Source organism: Hippocampus zosterae, chromosome 20, assembly GCF_025434085.1.
Source record: "Hippocampus zosterae strain Florida chromosome 20, ASM2543408v3, whole genome shotgun sequence".
Taxonomy (NCBI): Eukaryota; Metazoa; Chordata; class Actinopteri; order Syngnathiformes; family Syngnathidae; genus Hippocampus; species Hippocampus zosterae.
In genome coordinates this window covers 9,797,646-9,817,500 of record NC_067470.1, presented here as the reverse complement: position 1 = coordinate 9,817,500, position 19,855 = coordinate 9,797,646, and the positions used below count along the sequence as shown (strand labels likewise).

Here is a 19,855-nt window from a genome sequence, read left to right as displayed (position 1 = left end):
CGGGGATTTAAGCAAAATGTGTTTTTGGGTGGCCTTTGTGCATTATTCGGTGGGGGAGGGGGCGGCAGGGTCGGGTCTGGGTCACTATCCAGACGTAAAATGATACAAAATTAAATTTGGCGTGAACCCCCCCCCCCCCAAGATTGATTTGACTGATGGTCGTGATGTGATGCTGGGGTGGTCCTGATGAGGGTCAGACGGGAGCTGAGGAATAAGAGATGAAATATTCACCGTGCGTGCGGTCGCTCGCTCGAGTCTCACCCCCGGCGTTCCTCCCTCCATTATCGCATCTCCTCGCCGGGGGCGACGCACGCAACTCGAGGGACGATATGGTCCAAATGACGGCCGAGAAAATGAGTCTGGCATTTGAAAAAAAAATGTATAAAATGACAGCAGAGCACCAAATCTACACTGCCCGTAGCGCTTTAATTTTTTTTAATGGTAAGCTGCTAAAATGGTTGGCGTTTTTCTTCCAAAATGGTTCCAGACCAAAAAGTAGCCACTTTGTGTGTCCGTCGCATAAGCACGGTCACATGGGGCTTATTAAGATGTCTACAGTGCCGGTGTTGCGCGGCTTTACGCACGAAGCCGCTCGCCGTGGGACTTTTACGCACGGGATTTTACGCATGAATGTGGTGGGGCTTAAATGTGAGTAGGGGGGTCCGGGGGATGCATTTTGTGTTGGCGGACGCAAGCCGAACGGTCGACGTAAGCTTCCTGACGGGAGTGCACTAAATAAAGTCATTAGTCGCGTCGTTTCAGCCCCGATTCACGCTAAGTGAACGACCGATCGGTCGTTTTACGGATGGACTTTCTTTGTCGTTTTATTATGAAGTGAGACTTAATTGACAGGAGCTAATTAAGCGTGAAATCACCCACACACACACACACACCCCACGCCCACCCCTACACGGTTGTCAAAGTGGCTGTTTGCGCTGACAGGTAGCTGAGAAGTGTTTCTTCCAACCAAATCATTTGTGAAACAGATTAAGAGGTTGGCTGTTGGACAACTTTAACCCCCTCCTTTCCGGAGCTGAAATTCGGGGGAGGGGGGGGGGCTTTACGGTGGGCTGAGCAGAATTGGGCTTAATTTGCGGCACACGACCTGCTGAATTAATAAATAGGCGCCCTTTACGGCTCACTTGGAATGTCTCTCTCTCTCTCTCTCCCTCCACGCCTCCCACACACCCCTTGCGCCCCCTTTGCCTTCTGCGTTTAATGCAGCGCATTCTACAAGTGTGATATCGTCATAAAGCTGCAGCCGCTGATATATGTGTGCGCACTATAGTAGAAAATGGGACCTTGGCTATCACAAGTCTGTCATTCAGCAGGCGTCTTACGGAGGTGCCTCACGACCTCCCCCTCCACCTCCCCCACCACCCACCTCGATCCCTTTGCCGGGCTAGAATAATGAAAGTGGTCCCATGAAAAGCCTCTTTGTGATGTTTTTATTTGACATATCACTCAAGTGTGGAGAAAAGTTGTCTTGCAGAAGGTGAAGCATCCTCACTGAGCCCCACGGGAGGGGGGTGGGGGGGGGGACGACTTTTACTGATTGACCAAACTACAAATTCATTCCTAAGGATCACCTGCTGCCCTTATAATATGAGCGGTGCTGCGTTCGGTGGCACGTAATCATAAAGGTGGAGGGAGGCCGGGGGGTGGAGTGGGGGGGGGGCTGCTCATACCTTCCCATGCAGACCCATATGTTATAGAGCAGTGAAGCGAATGTGGGCTCTTATAAATATTTCATTGTGGGCTCTCCCGCTCGCCCCCTCCCCCCCTTCCCCTTTATCCAAGATGTGCCCTCTGACGGTGCTCCTTGGAGATGAGAAATAAAAATGCAAGCTCACATTTAAACATCACGCCGGCCCTCAGCCGTGCAGACAGAGCTAGAGATGAACATCGTATGGAGACCCTATGCATATAACTCAATCTCCGAATCTTAAAAGAGTAGCCTTTATGGTACATCCCCAAGAAGAACATTATGTAACCCAGGGTATTGAACTAAACCCAATAAAAGCTCTCACAGGACTCCAACGTGAACCTCGAAACTAACATTTATATCCATGTACCCATTTGGGCCAAGTACTGGACTCAAATGGTGCATTTTCCAGCAAGAAAAGTATACAGGTATGTTATTAACCGTTCTATGGACCCTGTAACTTGATCACATGATAAACTGTCCACTGTAGTAACCGCTGTCCCTGAAAGGGTTCATCTCAAATCAATCAGAACCAGCAATAAGCAACATGGGGGGGGGGGGGGGGGTTACAGAATGAGAAGCCAACACCCCAAAATGTAGAGTAAAGGGAGAACCAGTTGAGTCCATTTTGTCCCCCAAAGACTATTCAGTACCCAACGGCAGTGGTCCCCAAGCACAGGGTCTTGGCCCGTTTTGGACCGGTCTGCACAGAGACAGGTCTGCGAGCTGTGAGCAAATTTACTCCATCAGAGGTGACGTGGCAAATATGCGCAACTCTAGCAAATTGGACCCCTCCTTTTAACCTCTGTTGGGAAAGTTGAAATAAACAGAATCTGCCAAGAAATGAAAGAAGCGGCGGTAAAAAATGCAAGCAGAGTTTTGCTGGCCATGTAAACATTCGCAGTTTAGTCTCTAATAACAAGCCGGCAGCCAACGGATGAAAGCAGCAATCAATCGTGTCACATTAGCACATAGCAATGATGCTAACGCCATATGTAAGATCATAATTTCAGTATTATTACGATCACATAATATATGTGTTATTCAGAATTTGTCATTTTGCTAGTAAGTCACTGTTATTTTATTTTATTCTATATTTGTCATACAAAAGGAATTTGCAAAAAAAAGTTAATAAAATGTTGAATTACTCTATAATTACTTTCGTTCTCAAGTACCGTTGTTTTAACCCTTTTGGGGACAGCCATTACTACAGTGGACAGCTTACCATGTTATCAGGTAACAGGGTGCATGAAAGGGCTAAAACTGGAATTTTAAATGCAATGAGGGAAAAAAAAAAGATTGCCGGTCGCACGTACTTGTCTCAACCGGTCCGTGACACAAAAAAGTTGGGGACCACTGCCCCACGGTTTTGAACTAAACCCTATAAACGCTTTCCTAGGACCCCAAAATGGGCCTCAAACTTACCATTTAAATTTGTGTACCACAATTATCCAAGTACCTCACTCCAATAGAAACATTTCCAGCACAAGTATGCTCCTAATCTCAAACTGTACAAATGTAGTAGTGAGAATGATATCCAACTCGTGTTTTGCCCTGCCTTACACCTGGATTTTGGCCTGTTTTACTGCCGCTTCTCTTTCGTTTAATATGTGTCTTGGCTCAATAAAGGCTGGGAAACACGGTCTATTGTCAAGGGTAAAAACCCTATCCGAAATTGCGGCACAGCATGGGACAATCTAAACTGTTCCTTTTCCTGGGTCAAAATGTTACAGACCCCAATCAGAAGAACAAGTTCTGAGTGGGCCAAAAGACTCTTTTCTGGCGGCAAATAGGGTAAAAAGAACATTCCCAGGCCGTATCACTTAGGGTAAATATGGGCTCAGTAAGTGACAATTTCTGTCTCTCGAGGTTCTTTCGAGACTAACGTAACGTCAAAGAGGGGGCCAAAAGGATTCAAGGTGTGTTCCCAAGCTGCAAAAGTCAAGTGTTGATTAATTAAATGGATTAGCAGAGTCTGTTGATGCAGGTACCATCGAAGGGGGATGGTAGGTGCCGATTTGGGTCCCTACAAGGTACAAGTAATGCTACTAATTCGATTCCATACATTATTTTTTGTGACCAGAAATAAAGACAATGTCAGAAATAGGTGTATACTGTAAGTAGGCAGTGAGTTCTGTACCAGGTCAATGCTTGTAACTTTCCTAGGGTCAAAATCCTCCAGATCCCAATTCCAAAGTCAGGTTGGGGGTCCTAAAAGACACTTTTCTAGGATACATACATCATATGTCCCTTGACAGGAAGACTCTGGTGACAAGGGTACAAATCCAGCGCAAGAGGAAATAATGCAGGCAATCCACTCCTTGAAATACAAAATCTAACCAGGCTATAATTATTTGGACTGTTTGGTCATTATTTGCACTTTTTCAAGTTTCAAAAAAACTCCAGGACCTTAATCTAAAAACAAACTGAAGGTGCTGAAGGACTATTTTTGGGGGTGTTCACTGACTGTAAAAGGCCTACTGGCGAGGGTACAAACTCGACCCTGCCAGAATAAAAGGGTGGATCTGAATCTATTGTAAACTTCTATAACTCTGTGGGTACTAAAGGAGCATTTTCTTGGGGTAAACAAGATACAAGGTACTGTATGTTCCAGGGCCAGTAAGAGATTCGCATCAGAAATTGGGTAACAAAGGGTGCTGATTTTGGGGGCAAAAATGCATCGGTTTGGTTTTCATATTTTTGAGAGCTACAGCAGGATGTAGTCTTTAAATGTATCCTTCAGGGATCATGAATGGCTTCTGAACTATTTGTAGGGGCAAAAAACATTTGGAGGTACCAACTCAAGTGAGAGGACATTCCACTCCTTCTCGGTTGACCATTAGTTCCGCAATGGGGGGGATTGCAGTTTTTACATCAGCAACGTGGAATCTACAATATCTACGCAGCGACATCAACAAATTCAGTCAGCGGTGTTGCATGTGTGTTAAATCCAACTCACCTTTGTCTTGTCCGCAGCGGTGCAAAGACAAGCTGAACTCGCTGGCAATCTCAGTGATGAACCAATGGCCCGGTGTCAAGCTGCGGGTCACCGAGGGCTGGGATGAGGACGGCCACCACTTCGAGGAGTCCCTCCACTACGAGGGCCGGGCGGTGGACATCACGACGTCGGACCGCGACAAGAGCAAGTACGGCACCTTGTCCAGGCTGGCGGTGGAGGCTGGTTTCGACTGGGTCTACTATGAATCCAAAGCCCATATCCATTGCTCGGTGAAAGCAGGTACGCCGCACGATGATGACAAAGCTTTTGTGATCAAACACAACCAGTATTATTATGATTCTTATGAACATGATGGAAAAATAAGTGCCATTTTTTTCGACATTTTTTCCAAAAACTTACCTATTTTGAGAATCTCGGTTAGGGCGCCACTGGTATTGTTTCAGTTGAACTAAAAAGTTAAAATCGGAAAAATGACACTCTGATACATATTAAAAAATAATAATTATAATCCAAATGAGATTGAATCGGAATGTAGTTTCTCAGTAGATTGTGAAGATTTTTGTATTCTTTGGATATTCATCACACACAAATATTTTTTCTAAAAATCCAAACTTGTCTGATCCTATGTGAAAAGGTAATTGGCTCCTCAACCGAATAATGGGTTGTGCCACCCTTCCCACTCTTCGGAGAATTGCTTCAACTTCGCAAAGGGTTTAGAGGGTTTTCTGACATGAACTGATTCACACCACAGCATCTCAACTGGGTTCAAATCTGGATCCATGAGCACTTGAGTTTGAGGGCGTAGACGGATTGTCAAACATTCTCGTTCAGGGTTTTCTGGTTGACAACAGAATTTATTGTCCCATCAATCACAACAAGTTGTCCTGGTCCTGAGGTATCAAAGCAGCCACAGATCACATTGCCACCACCATGATTCACTGTTGGCATAAAGTTCTTTTAATCAAATGCTGTGACATTTTTACACCAGACGTAACTGGTCACACACCTTCCAAAAAGTTCAATTTTTGACTCATCAGTTCCAGCCAGCGAGGTCTAGAATTCTTTGGGTATTGTTCTAGTTTCTTTTCAAACCTCCTGCATGAGTCGTTGTTGCACTCTTGGAGTAATTTTAGCTGGTTGACCACTCATGGAAATGTTTGCCGTTGCGCCCAGTTTTATCCATTTATGGATAATGGCGCTGACAGTGGTTTGCTGAAGCCTCAGAGTCCCGGAAATTATTTTGTAAACTTTTCTAGTCTGATCGATTTCATTGACTTTTTTGGAATTCTTGAATTTCTTTGGATGATGGCATGATGGATTTGTTTCCAATGAATTAAATTGGCATTTAGTGGCTTCATTTTGTATTTCCTTCAGTAGTCTCTGTGTGATAATAAATTTGGTTTAACTGAAATGTATGTGATAAAGATGGAAAGAACAAGCGCTTGAATTCTTCTGATCCCGCTCAATCAATCTCCATTGTGAGGACTTCAGCAATCTCAAAAACGCACCAAATTTTGCACTTGAGTCTTGCCAGACGTCTACAAATTTAGAGCATTCCCAATGTGGCCCCTGCGAAATTGGCCCCTAAGACCAATTTCTATTATTGTTTAGCATGATGAGACACACGAAAACGTTTCAAGAAGCCGTTTCATAATTATAAAATGAACAGCAACAAAAATCAACAAAATAAAATATTTTAAAATTCAGCAAAAACAATTCCAAATGATACATTTTTCTTACCTGTTTTGGTACAGTCCATGCATCTTCTACATCCAAATCATTGTTTTATGTAGATGTAGTCCTGCACATATATACAACAACATCATTAATGTTAAAATGTCATGAGAAGGAAGTCATTATCTCAGATTTTTAAAAAAAGCAAATACAGCAACAAAAAACATAGTGATAAAAGAAAAAGATAATTGGGCAAAAATAGTTCTGTATTATGTAAAACTGCACAATTTCTTGAAATAACAGGGGGACAGATTCCGCTTGACCCTTTCAGGGACAGCCGCTACTACAGTGGGCAGGGTGACAGGGTGGATGAAAGGTTTAATAACAAATAAATAAATGTATAATTAGATTAAATAAATAGATAAATACCCCCCCCCAAAAAAAATCTGTTTTTTGTCAGTCTGTGAATTTTCTCCATTCAAATTGGTTGTCGTTGGATGTGGTCCTTTATACATATACAAAATATATATTCCTCACAAATCAGGAAACTCTCCAGTCATTGATTGTTGTTCATGAGTCTTAAACTAAAGGCCCTATTAATCATTCAGTGATCACATTTGTGGGCCGGGCGCCCGACATGGCATTTGTGGGTCAGGTGACTTGACCAAAAGGATTTGCCCAACCAACAATGTCCAGTCGCTCAGGCCAAATCTGGTTTGCGGGCTTGCACCTTATTTCATGTCCGTGAATCTTAAAAGAAGATTAAAAGCCCCCCTCAAATTCTGAGCGCAAGCACACCTCCTCTTCCAAGAAAGTGTGATCCTAGAGACTGGTATGTGAAGAGCTCCCCACCAAGGCCAAAATTATTGTCATCAAGACAAGTCACAAAGCATCCTTGCAGACAGGGGGACGTGGGCGCGAGCATTTAAGGAGTCCGGGGGCCCTCATTTAAATTCAAATCTACAAGTGGAGAGCCTCGCAGGGTAAATAGTCAGTGGTGAGTTGCCTGTTTGTGTGAATTGTCACATAGAGGGTCCCTGCACCTGAGCAAATATAGAAGGGAGGGAGAAGGTTGAAGGGAGGGAGCGTGAAAAAAAAAAGTTCTATGGTCATCCACAAGATGTTTTTGAATGACAATGGCCGCTCTTTATTAGGGTTTTTTTTTAATTGGTAGATGAGCCCAGGCTTTTTTGGGAGGCTCAGACTATTTGGAGCGGGCCAATACACATCCGGCACAGAGGGGCAAAGAGACAAGGAATGCTCTTTTATTATTATTTTTTTGACTGTATTCAGGAACCTTTGGGGGAATGTTCAAGCCCATTTGAAGTATGTTGCTAACCAAAGCAGCAGCACCTACTGGGGTACACAAATGTGGAATCTGGCTAATTGTAAATGAATTGTTTGAAATCTTGCATTCACTATCCAATGAAGCGCCAAATACGCCTTCCCCTATCTGCAGTTGAGTACCCGTAATTACATAAAGGGCAAGATGCATGATTGGGGAAATAATTCCGAAAGAGGCTCGGTTCTGTTGATATCGAAAATCCAAATCTCGGTTGAGGGGATTGGAATTCTGTCTCTAACCAAAACAGCAACAACTACTTTTTTTTTTTAAAGCATTTCTCATTCACAAGATTTTAACCGCATTAACCGTTTCAGGGTGAGCAGTTACTACAGTGGACTGCTTATCGTGTTATCAGGTTACAGGGTGCAGGAAAGGGTTAAACCAACATCTGCAGTTGACTAAATCCAGCCAATACGGGCCAATGTAATGTCGAATATTAATACTAAAGTCGGTTGTGGCCACGTTGACAGAAAACTCCGTGGCGGCCAAATCCGGAGGCTGCTTCCCAGCATCCTCCACGGTGACCCTCCAGGACGGCTCCACCAAGCCAATCAAGGACCTGCAGAGCGGGGACAAGGTCCTGGCAGCGGACGGCGACGGCAAGCTCCTCTTCACGGACTTCCTCACGTTCATCGACCGCGACTCGACCACGCGGCGGCTCTTCCACGTGGTGGAGACCGACGCGGGCCATCGGATCACGCTGACCGCGGCGCACCTCCTCTTCGTGGTCACCAACTCCACCCGCGGAGCTTCGGCGGTGTTCGCCAGCCAGGTGCGGCCGGGCCAGGAGGTACTGGTGCCGTACGGCGCGCGCCTCCGACCCGTGACCGTGGCGCGGGTTTCCACGGTGGTACACGTCGGCTCGTACGCGCCGGTGACCGCGCAGGGCACGCTGGTGGTGGACCGGGTGCTCGCGTCCTGCTACGCCGTGGTGAGCAGCCATGAACTAGCCCACTGGGCCCTGGCCCCGCTCCGGCTCGCCCATTGGGTCTCATCGGTGTTCTCCGGCTCGCAGGCCGGCAACTATACGCATGAAGACGGCGTGCACTGGTACTCCAAGGTGCTCTATCACTTAGGAACGTGGCTCTTGGACCCCCGCGCCTTGCATCCACTCGGCGTGTCCAGCTGAAACCAGACTTGAGAGCGAGACTCTATTTCTCTCACACATACACATTCACACATGCACACACATATACACACACACACGCAAACGGACATTCAAAATAAATACAAATAAAAATACATGTAGGACTCTTCAGTAGATTAAATAATAATAATTAAAAGAGGAAAAAAAACTCGACAAAGGCCCCATGCAGTTGGAGTCGATGACGGGATATTTATTATTTCTGTGACTTTTCGATATGATGATGACGACGCGTCCCCCCCTTTCAAAGAATGAATGGAGCCTTAAAAAAAGAGAGAAAAAGTTTGAATAATTTATTCTCACACGAACTGATGGCTGCGGTGAAAAGTGTGCATAATCTATTTTTGTATGTGTCCGATGCAAGACCGACGAACAACGAAAAGACAAAAAAAAGGTCAATAGTGGCAAAGAAGACGAAGGTAACTCATGACAGGTTGTAATGTTCATCATGTGCACGCGCGCACACACGCGCCTGCGCGAGTGTAAGTGTGTGCGTGCGTGTCCAACTGACTGTTATATTTGGGGGAAGAAACACACTTGGCGGGGTTTCATAAATTATATTTTTATACACAGAATTGTAAATTAGATTTTGACAGATCGCTACCGAATTTGAAATAGTGTAAAGACATGAGAATATATTTTAATTTAAATAGAGTAGTATTGTGGAAAAAGTGTTGGAAAATTTTAAAAAACAAAACAAAAAAAAAGAGTATTTTTTGGGGTTGTCAGAGACGGACAGACATTCTGCCTCATGTCTGCATTCTTGACTTTGTGTTGCTATTATTATTTTTTATTTGATTTGTGTTCGTTTTCCTCTGAGAAAAAAAAACAAACAAAAAAAAAAAACAAATGCAGATTCTGACAATTCGAGAACAGTTCCAAGCCGTACTGTTTCAATGAATAAATTGATAAGTAACTCATGTAAATGTACTAAATATGTATTTTTCTTTTTCCTCCATATTTTCAGTTGTAATAATAGTCATAGGGAAATAGTTTTAAAGAGATGCAGTTTGTACACACAGACACACACATACGATATATACAGTATATATATATACATATATACATACTATATATATATGTATACTGTATATATGCGGCTAGTAGTTAACTTTCATAACAGGGCGATGAGTCGACAACAAATGTCTAGAGTTTATTATTTATATGTTTATTACGAAAAAATTATGATAAAGAAATTGTGTTCAAACTTGGGAGTTGTTAAATGTCTCTGTTTGAATGGAAGGGGCGGGCGGGGTGTTATTTGTTAAACGGAAACGGTTAAATAAAAATCGAGGAGTCTGCGGGAAAAGAGAGAGGGGGAAAAAACAATAACGTGTGGCTTCCAAAAAAACGGACATGTTGGACTTTGAGAAACCTTTCGCGTGCTTGTGAAATGTGGAGCGCTCTCGTCAAATGTGACGAGCTTTGCCCTGTGCAAATAACCTCCATCTCGGCACACACAACGCGTGCTTGTTGGGTCCCTCGGAAGGCTTTACAAGCTTATTAAAACCGCCGTGACGTCGGCAAACGTCATCAATCGCCAGTTTGGGACCAAATTGAGGCCGCAAAGTGGCTTGGTGGGGCGGGTCGGTGATTTTAGCAAAGATTAAGCGGTACTCGTTGGCAGAGTTTGGCGTTTAAAATTGGGCAAAGACGACACCTTGTGGAATCCCTTGGTAGTGCAACATAGGAGCGTTGAGTGCAAATTGTTTCGGTTTACCCAAATTATGAAAAGACAAAAAATGGGTAACGCCGAAATATTTAACAAGATGACCGAATTTGATAACATGCGAACAAATTTAGGGCCCGTGACATTCCTGAGAACATTTAGTTGGGAAATTGTTAAAAATAAAGAAATAAATAAAGCGACGTAATTTCTTAGTTAATGCTTAATTTTGTGTTAGTGAGCATTTCTCCTTGGCACCTCACAAGTGGGGCATATGAAAATCCTGATTCGACTGTGACCTATTGTGGGCAGTCAAAGGCACACCTGTGCAATAAATAGAACTGTAAAAGCCCTCGTGCTCATACTTGCTTGTTTTTTTTTACTTTCTAATTTTGAAATCCGATATCTTTGCTAGAATATAGGATATTCAGATGACTTCTTTGATTATTATATGTCAACTTAAAGTACTCTTTAAAAGGAAAGGTAACCTTTCTACCAAGGTTAACCAAACGACTACGACGAAAAAGAATTGCAACACGAGCAGGGATTCCACGCCCTGCTCTCAGGTCACCCACATTGTGTGTACTTGTTGATATTGTGAGGTGGAACTCCCACCTCACCCCCCATCACCCCACCCCAAGTGAGTGGGTGCGTGGGTGGGGTGAACGGTGGTCCATCTCAGCCGCCCGCGTGTGACCCCGAGGATCCCTGCCTGCGGATACAAAAGCATGTGCGAATGAGGGGCGGCATTCCTGGCAGCAGGTAAACAGACCCTCCCGTCTAATCCCTCCCGGGGCCCTGGAGTCTGCCTCGCAGTTCAACGGAGAGGAGAGAGCGAGAGAAAAGAGAGAGAGAACGCGACTGCAACAAAGAGAGAGAGGGCCTTTCACAAATGTTGACTTTTTGCAAAGGCCGACTGTCTGGCATTCGGCAAAAACACAACTGCTTGACAAAAATAAAAACTCCTCCTTTGCTTTTTCTCCTCCGGTTGCTCCCCCTGCCAAAAGACGTCACATAAGATGGATGGCTCTTTTGTGCATACAGTCATGAGAAAAAAATGTATTTTGCATGTTTATCTCAACTTTTGTTTTAGATCTTCCAGCCAATTATCTCACAGTCAGTCTGGGGCTGTTTTGCGACTTCAGGACCTTGACCACTTGCTGCAGTGATTGGAATAAATTCTGCTGTCGACCACAAAGTCTTTGGGGTGAACATTCAGCAAGTTGACAGCCATCTGCCGAGGGTACCAAATTCCAATTGGGCCTCATTAGCATGAATTCCACAGTAAGAGCACCCAAAATGGCGGCTTCAAATCCGAAATGTCAGACTTCTTTTTCAATATCCGGATGTTTTCATTCATTGTCCTATGAGACACACATCCGCCAATTTATTATTATTTTTTAAGACGCTGTGTTGAAAAATAGGGAGCCATTATTTTTTCTTGGACAAAAAAGGAATAGAGCGTGTTTTATCTTGTGTTGCCATAAGCCCTTTCAAGTGATAAGGCGTCATTTAGCAATCAGCAACAGTCAAGTGCATGCTTTAAATTCCTTAGATACATCAACGCAACGCTTACAACCGTAAAGTTGACTTGGCAAAGACTATCGTCACACTGGGGAAGCTGACTGTGTCATCATTTAACAATACGAGACGGCATTTTGTACTTTTAAGTTAAAGAAAAAAAAATATTAGTTACAAGATATCGTTCTGGTTTCACATTTGGCTCATTAGCCGACACGGCATTAACCACCCCCCACCCCCCAAAAAAAACATTCTTAATGTTATGAGAACACGGACTAAAAAAAATTTGTAAAAATGTGTTGACTGGAGATCCACATGAACTCTTCTCGATTTTTTTTTGTTGCTCTGATTCCACATCTGTCACTTTTTTCTGTAGCAAATCAGGGTTTCATCATGATAATAACAACATCATATGTAATATATTTAGTACCATTGATAAATTAACGACTAGGTTTAGGAAGAGGTGATTTTTTTCCCGAAATGTGAGCTATAAATTACAATGCTTGTTAAATATAGTCTTTTGGAAGCTTCCATTGGTCAAATTTAAAAACTCAAAAATGGGATGTGCTAGGGGAAAATACATTTAGGGACACAAAAACATCTGATTAAAATTTGCTGTTGACCATATTTTGTTACTTTGACTTATAGTGTGAGAAAAGACAATATAAAGTACAAAATTGCGAACTTTCTAAACTCTCATACAAATGTAAATTAGGACTAGCGCTGACCCTTGTACGGCAAGAACCTACCAGATTATAGCATGTATCCATCCATCAAAGTCTTGTTCAAGCACAGTCCACACCAAGAACAATTGACCATTTTCATGTGTCAGAGTTTTAATTGTTTTGTTTCCACTTTGTGATCTCAAATTGAACAATTCCATGTCTTTTAAAAATCTTTTTAAAAAATAGACATCTTTCAGTACATTCAATAAAAAAAATGCACGTCGATTTTGGTGTTTTTCATGTCAAAACATTTGTACGGACACACGTTAAACCAGTTCAGTTTGCTTCAAAATTCAAGTTGGCTTTTCCACAAAGTGAGTCATCTACACCGGGTAACAAGTGCAGCATGTTATGTTTCACAAAAAGAGAGAAAGAAAAAAACCCCTCCAACCACCATAATGGTGAATGTCAAAAAAGTGCGTCAAGTCTTATGAGAACTGTACAGTGGCTTTTAGAGAAAACCAGTCTGCTCCATATCCACTGTTGGCGATCCAGTGGGGGCCGGGCCACCCTGCTCGATACAAAAGTCTTTAATGAACAAGACCATCGTCGAGGAAAAAATGGGGAGGAACGTGTGAGGAAAAGAAATGAGAGCGGTGAGGGACTAAAAGCGCACCGTCGATGCACACCGCGTGTGTTGGAGCTTGCTGTGAAGTGAGTGTTACGGTTAAGACGGCAAAAAGGACTTCCGGAGGGCTGAAGAGAAGGGGAAAAGTAAGATTAATGGCGAAGAAATTGCGACACCTGTGGGCACAGGTGGTAATAAGTTCAAGTGAGGCGGGGAAAAATACAAGATTGAAAACATGTTTATGTTGAAGAGATAATGACATTGCCTTCAACATAATTCGGTATTCTTGGTCACATTTGACGTTTTGTGTTCGACTTTTAAGTAAATAAAGATTTAAGATCGCTTCAAAATCATATTGACTCTGGTCATCAGGAGACAAATAAGTGAAGTAACACCTGCTCTTCTAGGTTTGTTATTTGGAAATGCATCCATTTGTGGGAATCATTTTGGAACCCATCCGCCATTATTTGCTCCCCAACCCCAAAAAATATTGACATACATTTTTCTGTGCGATCTACCTGTATAAAGCTCAAAGATACCCATGAGATGGCACCGGCATCCAAAACAGAAACTGGTGTCAAGGAGACTGACCTGATTTTGTTCCCTAAATCATTTGCAAGTCATTTATTTTTTATGAGATAATGATGTAAAAAAATTTAAAAAGTTCCCTCGCATGTTCCATCATGTGCACAAAGCCATGTATTTTTCAAAATTATCCACCTAGCCATTGTCTGACTCGCTTCTCCGAAGCTCTTCATTTTTCATGTGGCATGATTAATTTTAAATATTTCGTGTTTTGGCGCAATAGCTTGTGGCGTTACCTAATTTCAACTGAACACAGACGATTAGAACCATTTTTAGTTTTATTTGGGGGGGGGGGGGGACCCTCACTTACTCATCGTAATTTAGGAAACAATTGGACAAATATTCCCTAGCCTTAATTCAACATACATTACATAAGACATAAAAACATTAACATTACTATTTAATACGTGGCATGGTTCAGTGCAGAATGGTTTCCCAACCCCGGCCATTGCGACCATGCCGTAGTGTCCTTGAGCATGAGACTGGACCCCCCCGACCCCCCTTCAAGTCGCTCCTGATGCTACGTCATCAATACGTGAATGAGGTAACGGTGTGAAGCGCTTGGGAGTACCCGAGGTAAAAAAGCGCTATTCAAGTGACAACCCATTTGCCGTTATGAGAGGAGCGGACCCATCATGAAATCATTGTTCAACAATGATATGAACACTGCATTTTTACGACGACCGTAATTCCTCATATAGTGGCTTGCGGTGGTGGTGGTGGATGGGGGGGGGGGCTAGATTTATTTTAATTCACTTGAGAGTCTGTTAAAACAGGGAGTCACCAACTCTGGTCCTCAAGGCCTGCTATCCTGCATTTTTTTAAATGTCCACCCCCAGTTCGTGAGAAACCCGTTAAGGAACCCGATCATTGAATCAGGTGTGTTGGAGGAGGGAGACATCGAAAGAATGAAGGATGTGGGGCCCTCAAGTACTGAGGTGGTGAGCCCTGGTTTACAGGCTTGAAGAGGTGCTGCTGTTTTGGTTAGCAACAGCATTGGGCTCAAGAAAGCAAAAATGTGCGAGGTAGTTTAGGGTACACCCCAAAAGGTCCAAAAAAAGGGTTGCGTCTATTCAGAGGCCACTATTTGAGGAAATACAGCATCTCAAAGACCACCAGGCTGCAGATCTGGAAGGGACAGCGACCTAAAGAAACAAATCTCATTAATATTTCAGCAAAATACTTGCAGATCATCAAAACGATCCTGGCAGGGAGGGTGAAAAAAAATTGTTAAAGCACAGCGTAGAGAAACGTTTAAGATCCAACGGCAGTCGGTGCAAATAGTATAACTTTTGAATGATTTGGTTTCAAAAACCTTCGCATATCTCTGCTCAAGTGAGTGAAACGTTCTATCAAAAGAAACAAAAAGTGCATGATGTGTAAAAAAAGAATAATACCTCAATCAACAAGGTACAAATCGATTCAATGTGAATCTGCTATGGCATTGCAAGAGCTTTCTGTCTTGTCGTAGTAACTACTCTGACTAGCAACGTCAGTACTTGATCGTAAAATAAGAAAAAAAAATCCACTTGATTTAGCACAAACATTGAACAGAAAAAGAAAAAAAAGGAACCTTTGCAATGTCTGTTCAACTCAAAACAAAAGGAATAGTAATAATAATTCATTTCATGACAACAAATGTAGAACATTGACAATTCAAGTTTCACATGCACAACCCACAAATAACTGTGGTCATGATACCCTTGACGACGCCACACTCGGATTAAGGCTTTTTTGGTGTGTTTTTGGTCACAGAGGGGAAATACCACTAAATTATTCAAACCAATTGATTCTTCATGAACTTTTTTCTCAAAGTACATCCACACAGGCAGGAGCAAAGCGACAGAACGCCAGTCAATGGCGATTCGTGGCTACAGGTGGGTCGGCGTTCAGTCGCGACTGTTTGAGCTTTCGAGCAAGATACACACATACTGATTTTTGACATCATATCTCACACACGACGAGGGGAAAAAAATTAACTTAGTTAAAAAAATAATAAATCTGTACCCATTAGCCGAATGTTCGTATTGTATGTGGTGGACTCGAGACGGCCGACACCACACATGATAGCTTCACCGACAATCACAACTATCTGTTGTAGTACCAAGACGGACCTGTGAGTGGCACTACCGTGCTACGTGTATTCCTGATTGGCGGACATCTCCCCCCCCCGGATAATGACCGTATTTTCCGGCCTATAAGGCGCACCTAAAAGCATTCTATTTTCTCAAAAGCTGACAGTGCATCCCTATAATCTGATAGGCCTAATATAAAGAGCCTGTAACTCGCTTTATATCCCCCCCATTGAGTTGTTTCCTTGTTAGTGTTCCATCTAGCGGCAGGAGCCAATTGTAACGGAAAAGGGTTCTGCCCGACACTAATTGACATGCGCATTCGCCAACACACCGTGTGAGCTCCGCAAGGCCATTATGTGTTGTGTTTATTATTTTACTTATGTTAACTCTTTTGTTAAGTGCTTTGTTACAGCTGCCGCTGTTGTGAAAGCGCTATATAAATCAGCATGTATTGTATTATATTAAGCAGGGAAGATAATACCAAAAGCATCGCTAACTACTGACTAAACAAAGGAAGACGCCCCTTGTGGATGTGAGGCCAAACGTCTGTGTGCCTTTTTGTTGAATCAATTGTCAATATAACTTTGTCTTTCATTTATTGTTTTGTAAAGCCATTTGTTTATATGTTTCATGTCCATGTTTGTTACCAGTTCTCATTTTTACAGGTGCAGCGCTTGCAAAGGCTCTGCATAAATCGAGCTGTATTGTATTGTATTCCCTTTAGCATAGCACCATATAGTGTATGCATAGCCAAAACGCAGCTGCTATTGTATGCGCCTTATAATGCGGTGCACCATATATATGAAAACAGTTTTTAAAATAGGCCAGTCATTGAAGGTGCGCCTTATAATCCGAAGCGCCTTGTAGTGCGGAAAATACGGTACTCAGGATAATCTTTTCGATACATTATTTACTGACTTTGATCTCAACAGAGGGAAAATGCTAAGCTTTGCCCCGACTGTCGGCATAGGGGCATCCTACTCTGGCATTGCGTCCCTGCTTATGCAGCGACCAATTGAGGTCCTACAACAGTTTTTTTCGAATCTACATCCTGCATTACCATTAGCCGTGACTAGAGAATCACGCCGCAAAAATCGAAACAACATCGAGGGACAAGATTTACAGCTCGCTTCCTGTGTGTAACGTACAAAAGAACTGACAAAACTAGCCAGCTTCACGTTCAACCAAGCCTAAAAAAATGTCTAGGGAATCATCCCCCCCCCATAAAATCATTCACCTTTTGCTAGTATTCTATTGTCTGTAATTCGCGACATTCAGTGGCACCTCCCTTATAAATTGTGAGGTAGATGAGGTCAGGAGGTCAAACCCCCCGCCCCCTTGAGGTGAGGATTACCCCCACATAAAGTGGAGTGCTAAAAGAAGCAATTTGGAATATGGAAAAGACATCTGGAAAGAACACAGATATATGACAGCTACCTGCTACAACGCAGCACAAACATGGACGTCACACAGGCTGAAGTTCAACCGGCTTCACATACCCGCTCGATCACGGTTATATTGGCCATCTTTTTTTTATTTCCCCCCCACCAAAAAAAAGACATCTTGTTTTTTCTCTCTCAACTCATGAACAGAAATGTAGTCATCATTTTTTTCCTTTCGTTTTGACACAAACAAAGAGTAAAAGATATTTACACTTGGACATTTGATATTAAAAAAATGCCTTCAACCTGACACAGCACACAAGTTAACAATGCCCAACAAAGCGGCGGTGTTGGATCATGTCCTGATATGTACATCATATTTCTGTAAGGATAATGGTTGCCCCCCCGACAGCCCTCTCGACTTTCATGTGACACTTGTGTTCAAGGGTATGTTGTAAAATTATGGTGGAATGTTCCACAAATCAGTATTTCAGTGAGACCTCTGAAATCAGAAACCGCACAGGTTAAAAACGGTTGTTTGGTGGTTTGGAATTTTGTGGGAAATCAATTGGTCAGAGCCCTGAAATGAAACGGCGGCAGCAAAAACTTTATAAAGCGCCTGCGGTTGACGTTTCCTTGAAGATCCATCAAGTTTCCCGATGGCGTTCGTTATGAACTTCTTATGAACCCCCCCCCCCCTCCCCTCCCCAAGATAAGGCTACTCTGCGCTTCACAATCCTCTGTTAAGTCACCTAACCGTCGGGATACTTTCATTGATGATTCAACTTATGAGAGCAGGAAGCCAATGCATACAAAGAGAAATATCCAACATCCTTGCTTATATCAATCCTAAAAATGATAAAAACAAAACAAAAAAAACACCAACCACAAACCAACAACGCACAACCGCCAATTAAAAAAAAAAGCAAGTCCCGATGGTTCTGTTCTCTATAACTAAAAGATATAATGACCCAAGCTATTATATCTGTGTGGAAAGTCAGTCAAAAGAAGCTCTTGGTGAACTGAACAGCGCCACGTGCTGGTCAGAGAGACAATTACTATTTAATGAGTCAGCCGCTTCAAAATAAGTGATGTGATGCCGCCACCTAGAGCGAAGCACGGACTCCTACAACTTCCGCCGGGGCGGCATGACCGAGTTCGTTTTGTCAATGCAAATTTCGTGTGATGATGTCATGTTCAGGCGCATGGGAGCAACCATTACCCCTGTGTCTTAATGTCCACATGTGCTGTACAAAACCAAATTGCGTCTCCAGTGTCATTTTTCTCTGACGGACATCGGTAATCATGCATGCTAATGTAGTGTCAGACTGTTCCAAGGACGACACCTGCCTGCAGACATGATGGCTGACTGACTGCCGACATGGCAGAGGCAACGCGTCGTACGATGAGGTTAAGGGGTAAGGGGTAGGGTGAGGGTGGGGACGCATCGGGAGGGGTTTGGGGGTAGAACAGTGGAGCTCGTTGAGTATCATAGGCGCTTCCCCTCATCCGTCAATCAGCTTCACATCGATGTGGGACAAATCAATCATGTGCCTGTGTGGTGAGCGTAACAACCATGTTTAGTGACTTTTGGGGGCGAGGGGACTACGGAACCACACATTCTTATCCATGAAATAGTAACGCATGTGAAACGCAACGATGTTAACACGGCGATAGTGGAACCTCCAAAGTCAAACCCTGCCTGATGAGACGATTTGTTCCCGAGACCAAACTGTCGCAATTCAGTCGAGGAGAGTAAAATTTTGCAAAAAGTTGAATGTTGTCATGAGCGCTAGGCAGAATTTAACCATTGCATCAGTCAAAACCACGGCCGCGCTCATTTGCACAAAATCCAAAGCGGCAACGCCGTCGCCATTTTCCGACACCTCTGATGACTATTTGTCGAAACGGGGATGAGCATATTGATTGCTTGCTCGTCAGTTGCGATGAACATGGTAAAAAGAATACCCTGCCAATTTCCACGTTGCAAAAGCAGCGCTTCATATACAAGCTGGAAACTTTTCACTCGCAGTATAGACTTCCAAGCCTCAAACACTTTGCAGAAATTTGCTTGTGTGCCTTTTCGTTGCATCAATTGTCTTCATAACGTTTGCCTTTCATTCGTTGATTTGTAATGCCATTTGGATTGATACGTTTCATGTCCATGTTTGTGACCAGTTTTCTCATTGTTAGAGCTGCAGAGATTGTGAAGGCTCTATATAAATAAAGCTGTACTGTATTGTATTCCCTTAGCATAGCTCAGGGGTGGGCAAACTTTTTGGCTCGGTGGCCGCATTGACTTTTAAAATTTGACAGAAGGGCCAGGTCAGCACGAGCTATGGTACATTAAAAAAAATGCATTTGTTGACAGTCCATATTAAACATCAACAGAACAAAAGCATGAAAGTACTGTATTAATATACTTTTTTTAAATGACAACAGTGTTGTTGATGACCTATTTTAGCCTGTGCATTGCTGCAGATGGGTCGTGATCAGACCAGTAGAA

General features: G+C 43.1%; 3 protein-coding genes across 5 annotated transcripts in view; 1 reads left to right on the top strand and 2 right to left on the bottom strand.

Moving 5' to 3' along the window:
• Window positions 1–4,809, bottom strand: part of rnf32 (ring finger protein 32) — an 87,420-nt gene extending 82,611 nt beyond the window's left edge. Inside the window, exon 1 of the transcript XR_007960274.1 lies at window positions 4,665–4,809. The gene's annotated coding sequence lies outside the window, so the exon portion shown is untranslated. The remainder of the gene's footprint in view (window positions 1–4,664) is intronic.
• The window catches only part of shha (sonic hedgehog signaling molecule a), an 11,563-nt gene extending 1,529 nt beyond the window's left edge, over window positions 1–10,034 (top strand). Inside the window, exons 2-3 of the mRNA XM_052054120.1 lie at window positions 4,682–4,943; window positions 8,154–10,034. Of these exons, the coding sequence (XP_051910080.1) occupies window positions 4,682–4,943; window positions 8,154–8,812 (921 nt within the window). The 3' untranslated portion in view covers window positions 8,813–10,034. The remainder of the gene's footprint in view (window positions 1–4,681; window positions 4,944–8,153) is intronic.
• A 4,147-nt stretch (window positions 10,035–14,181) lies between these two features.
• Window positions 14,182–19,855, bottom strand: part of rbm33a (RNA binding motif protein 33a) — a 30,173-nt gene continuing 24,499 nt past the window's right edge. For all 3 annotated transcript variants that reach the window (XM_052054080.1, XM_052054081.1, XM_052054079.1), the window contains exon 19: window positions 14,182–18,903. In XM_052054080.1, coding sequence (XP_051910040.1) covers window positions 18,855–18,903 — 49 coding nt within the window. In that variant the 3' untranslated portion in view covers window positions 14,182–18,854. The remainder of the gene's footprint in view (window positions 18,904–19,855) is intronic.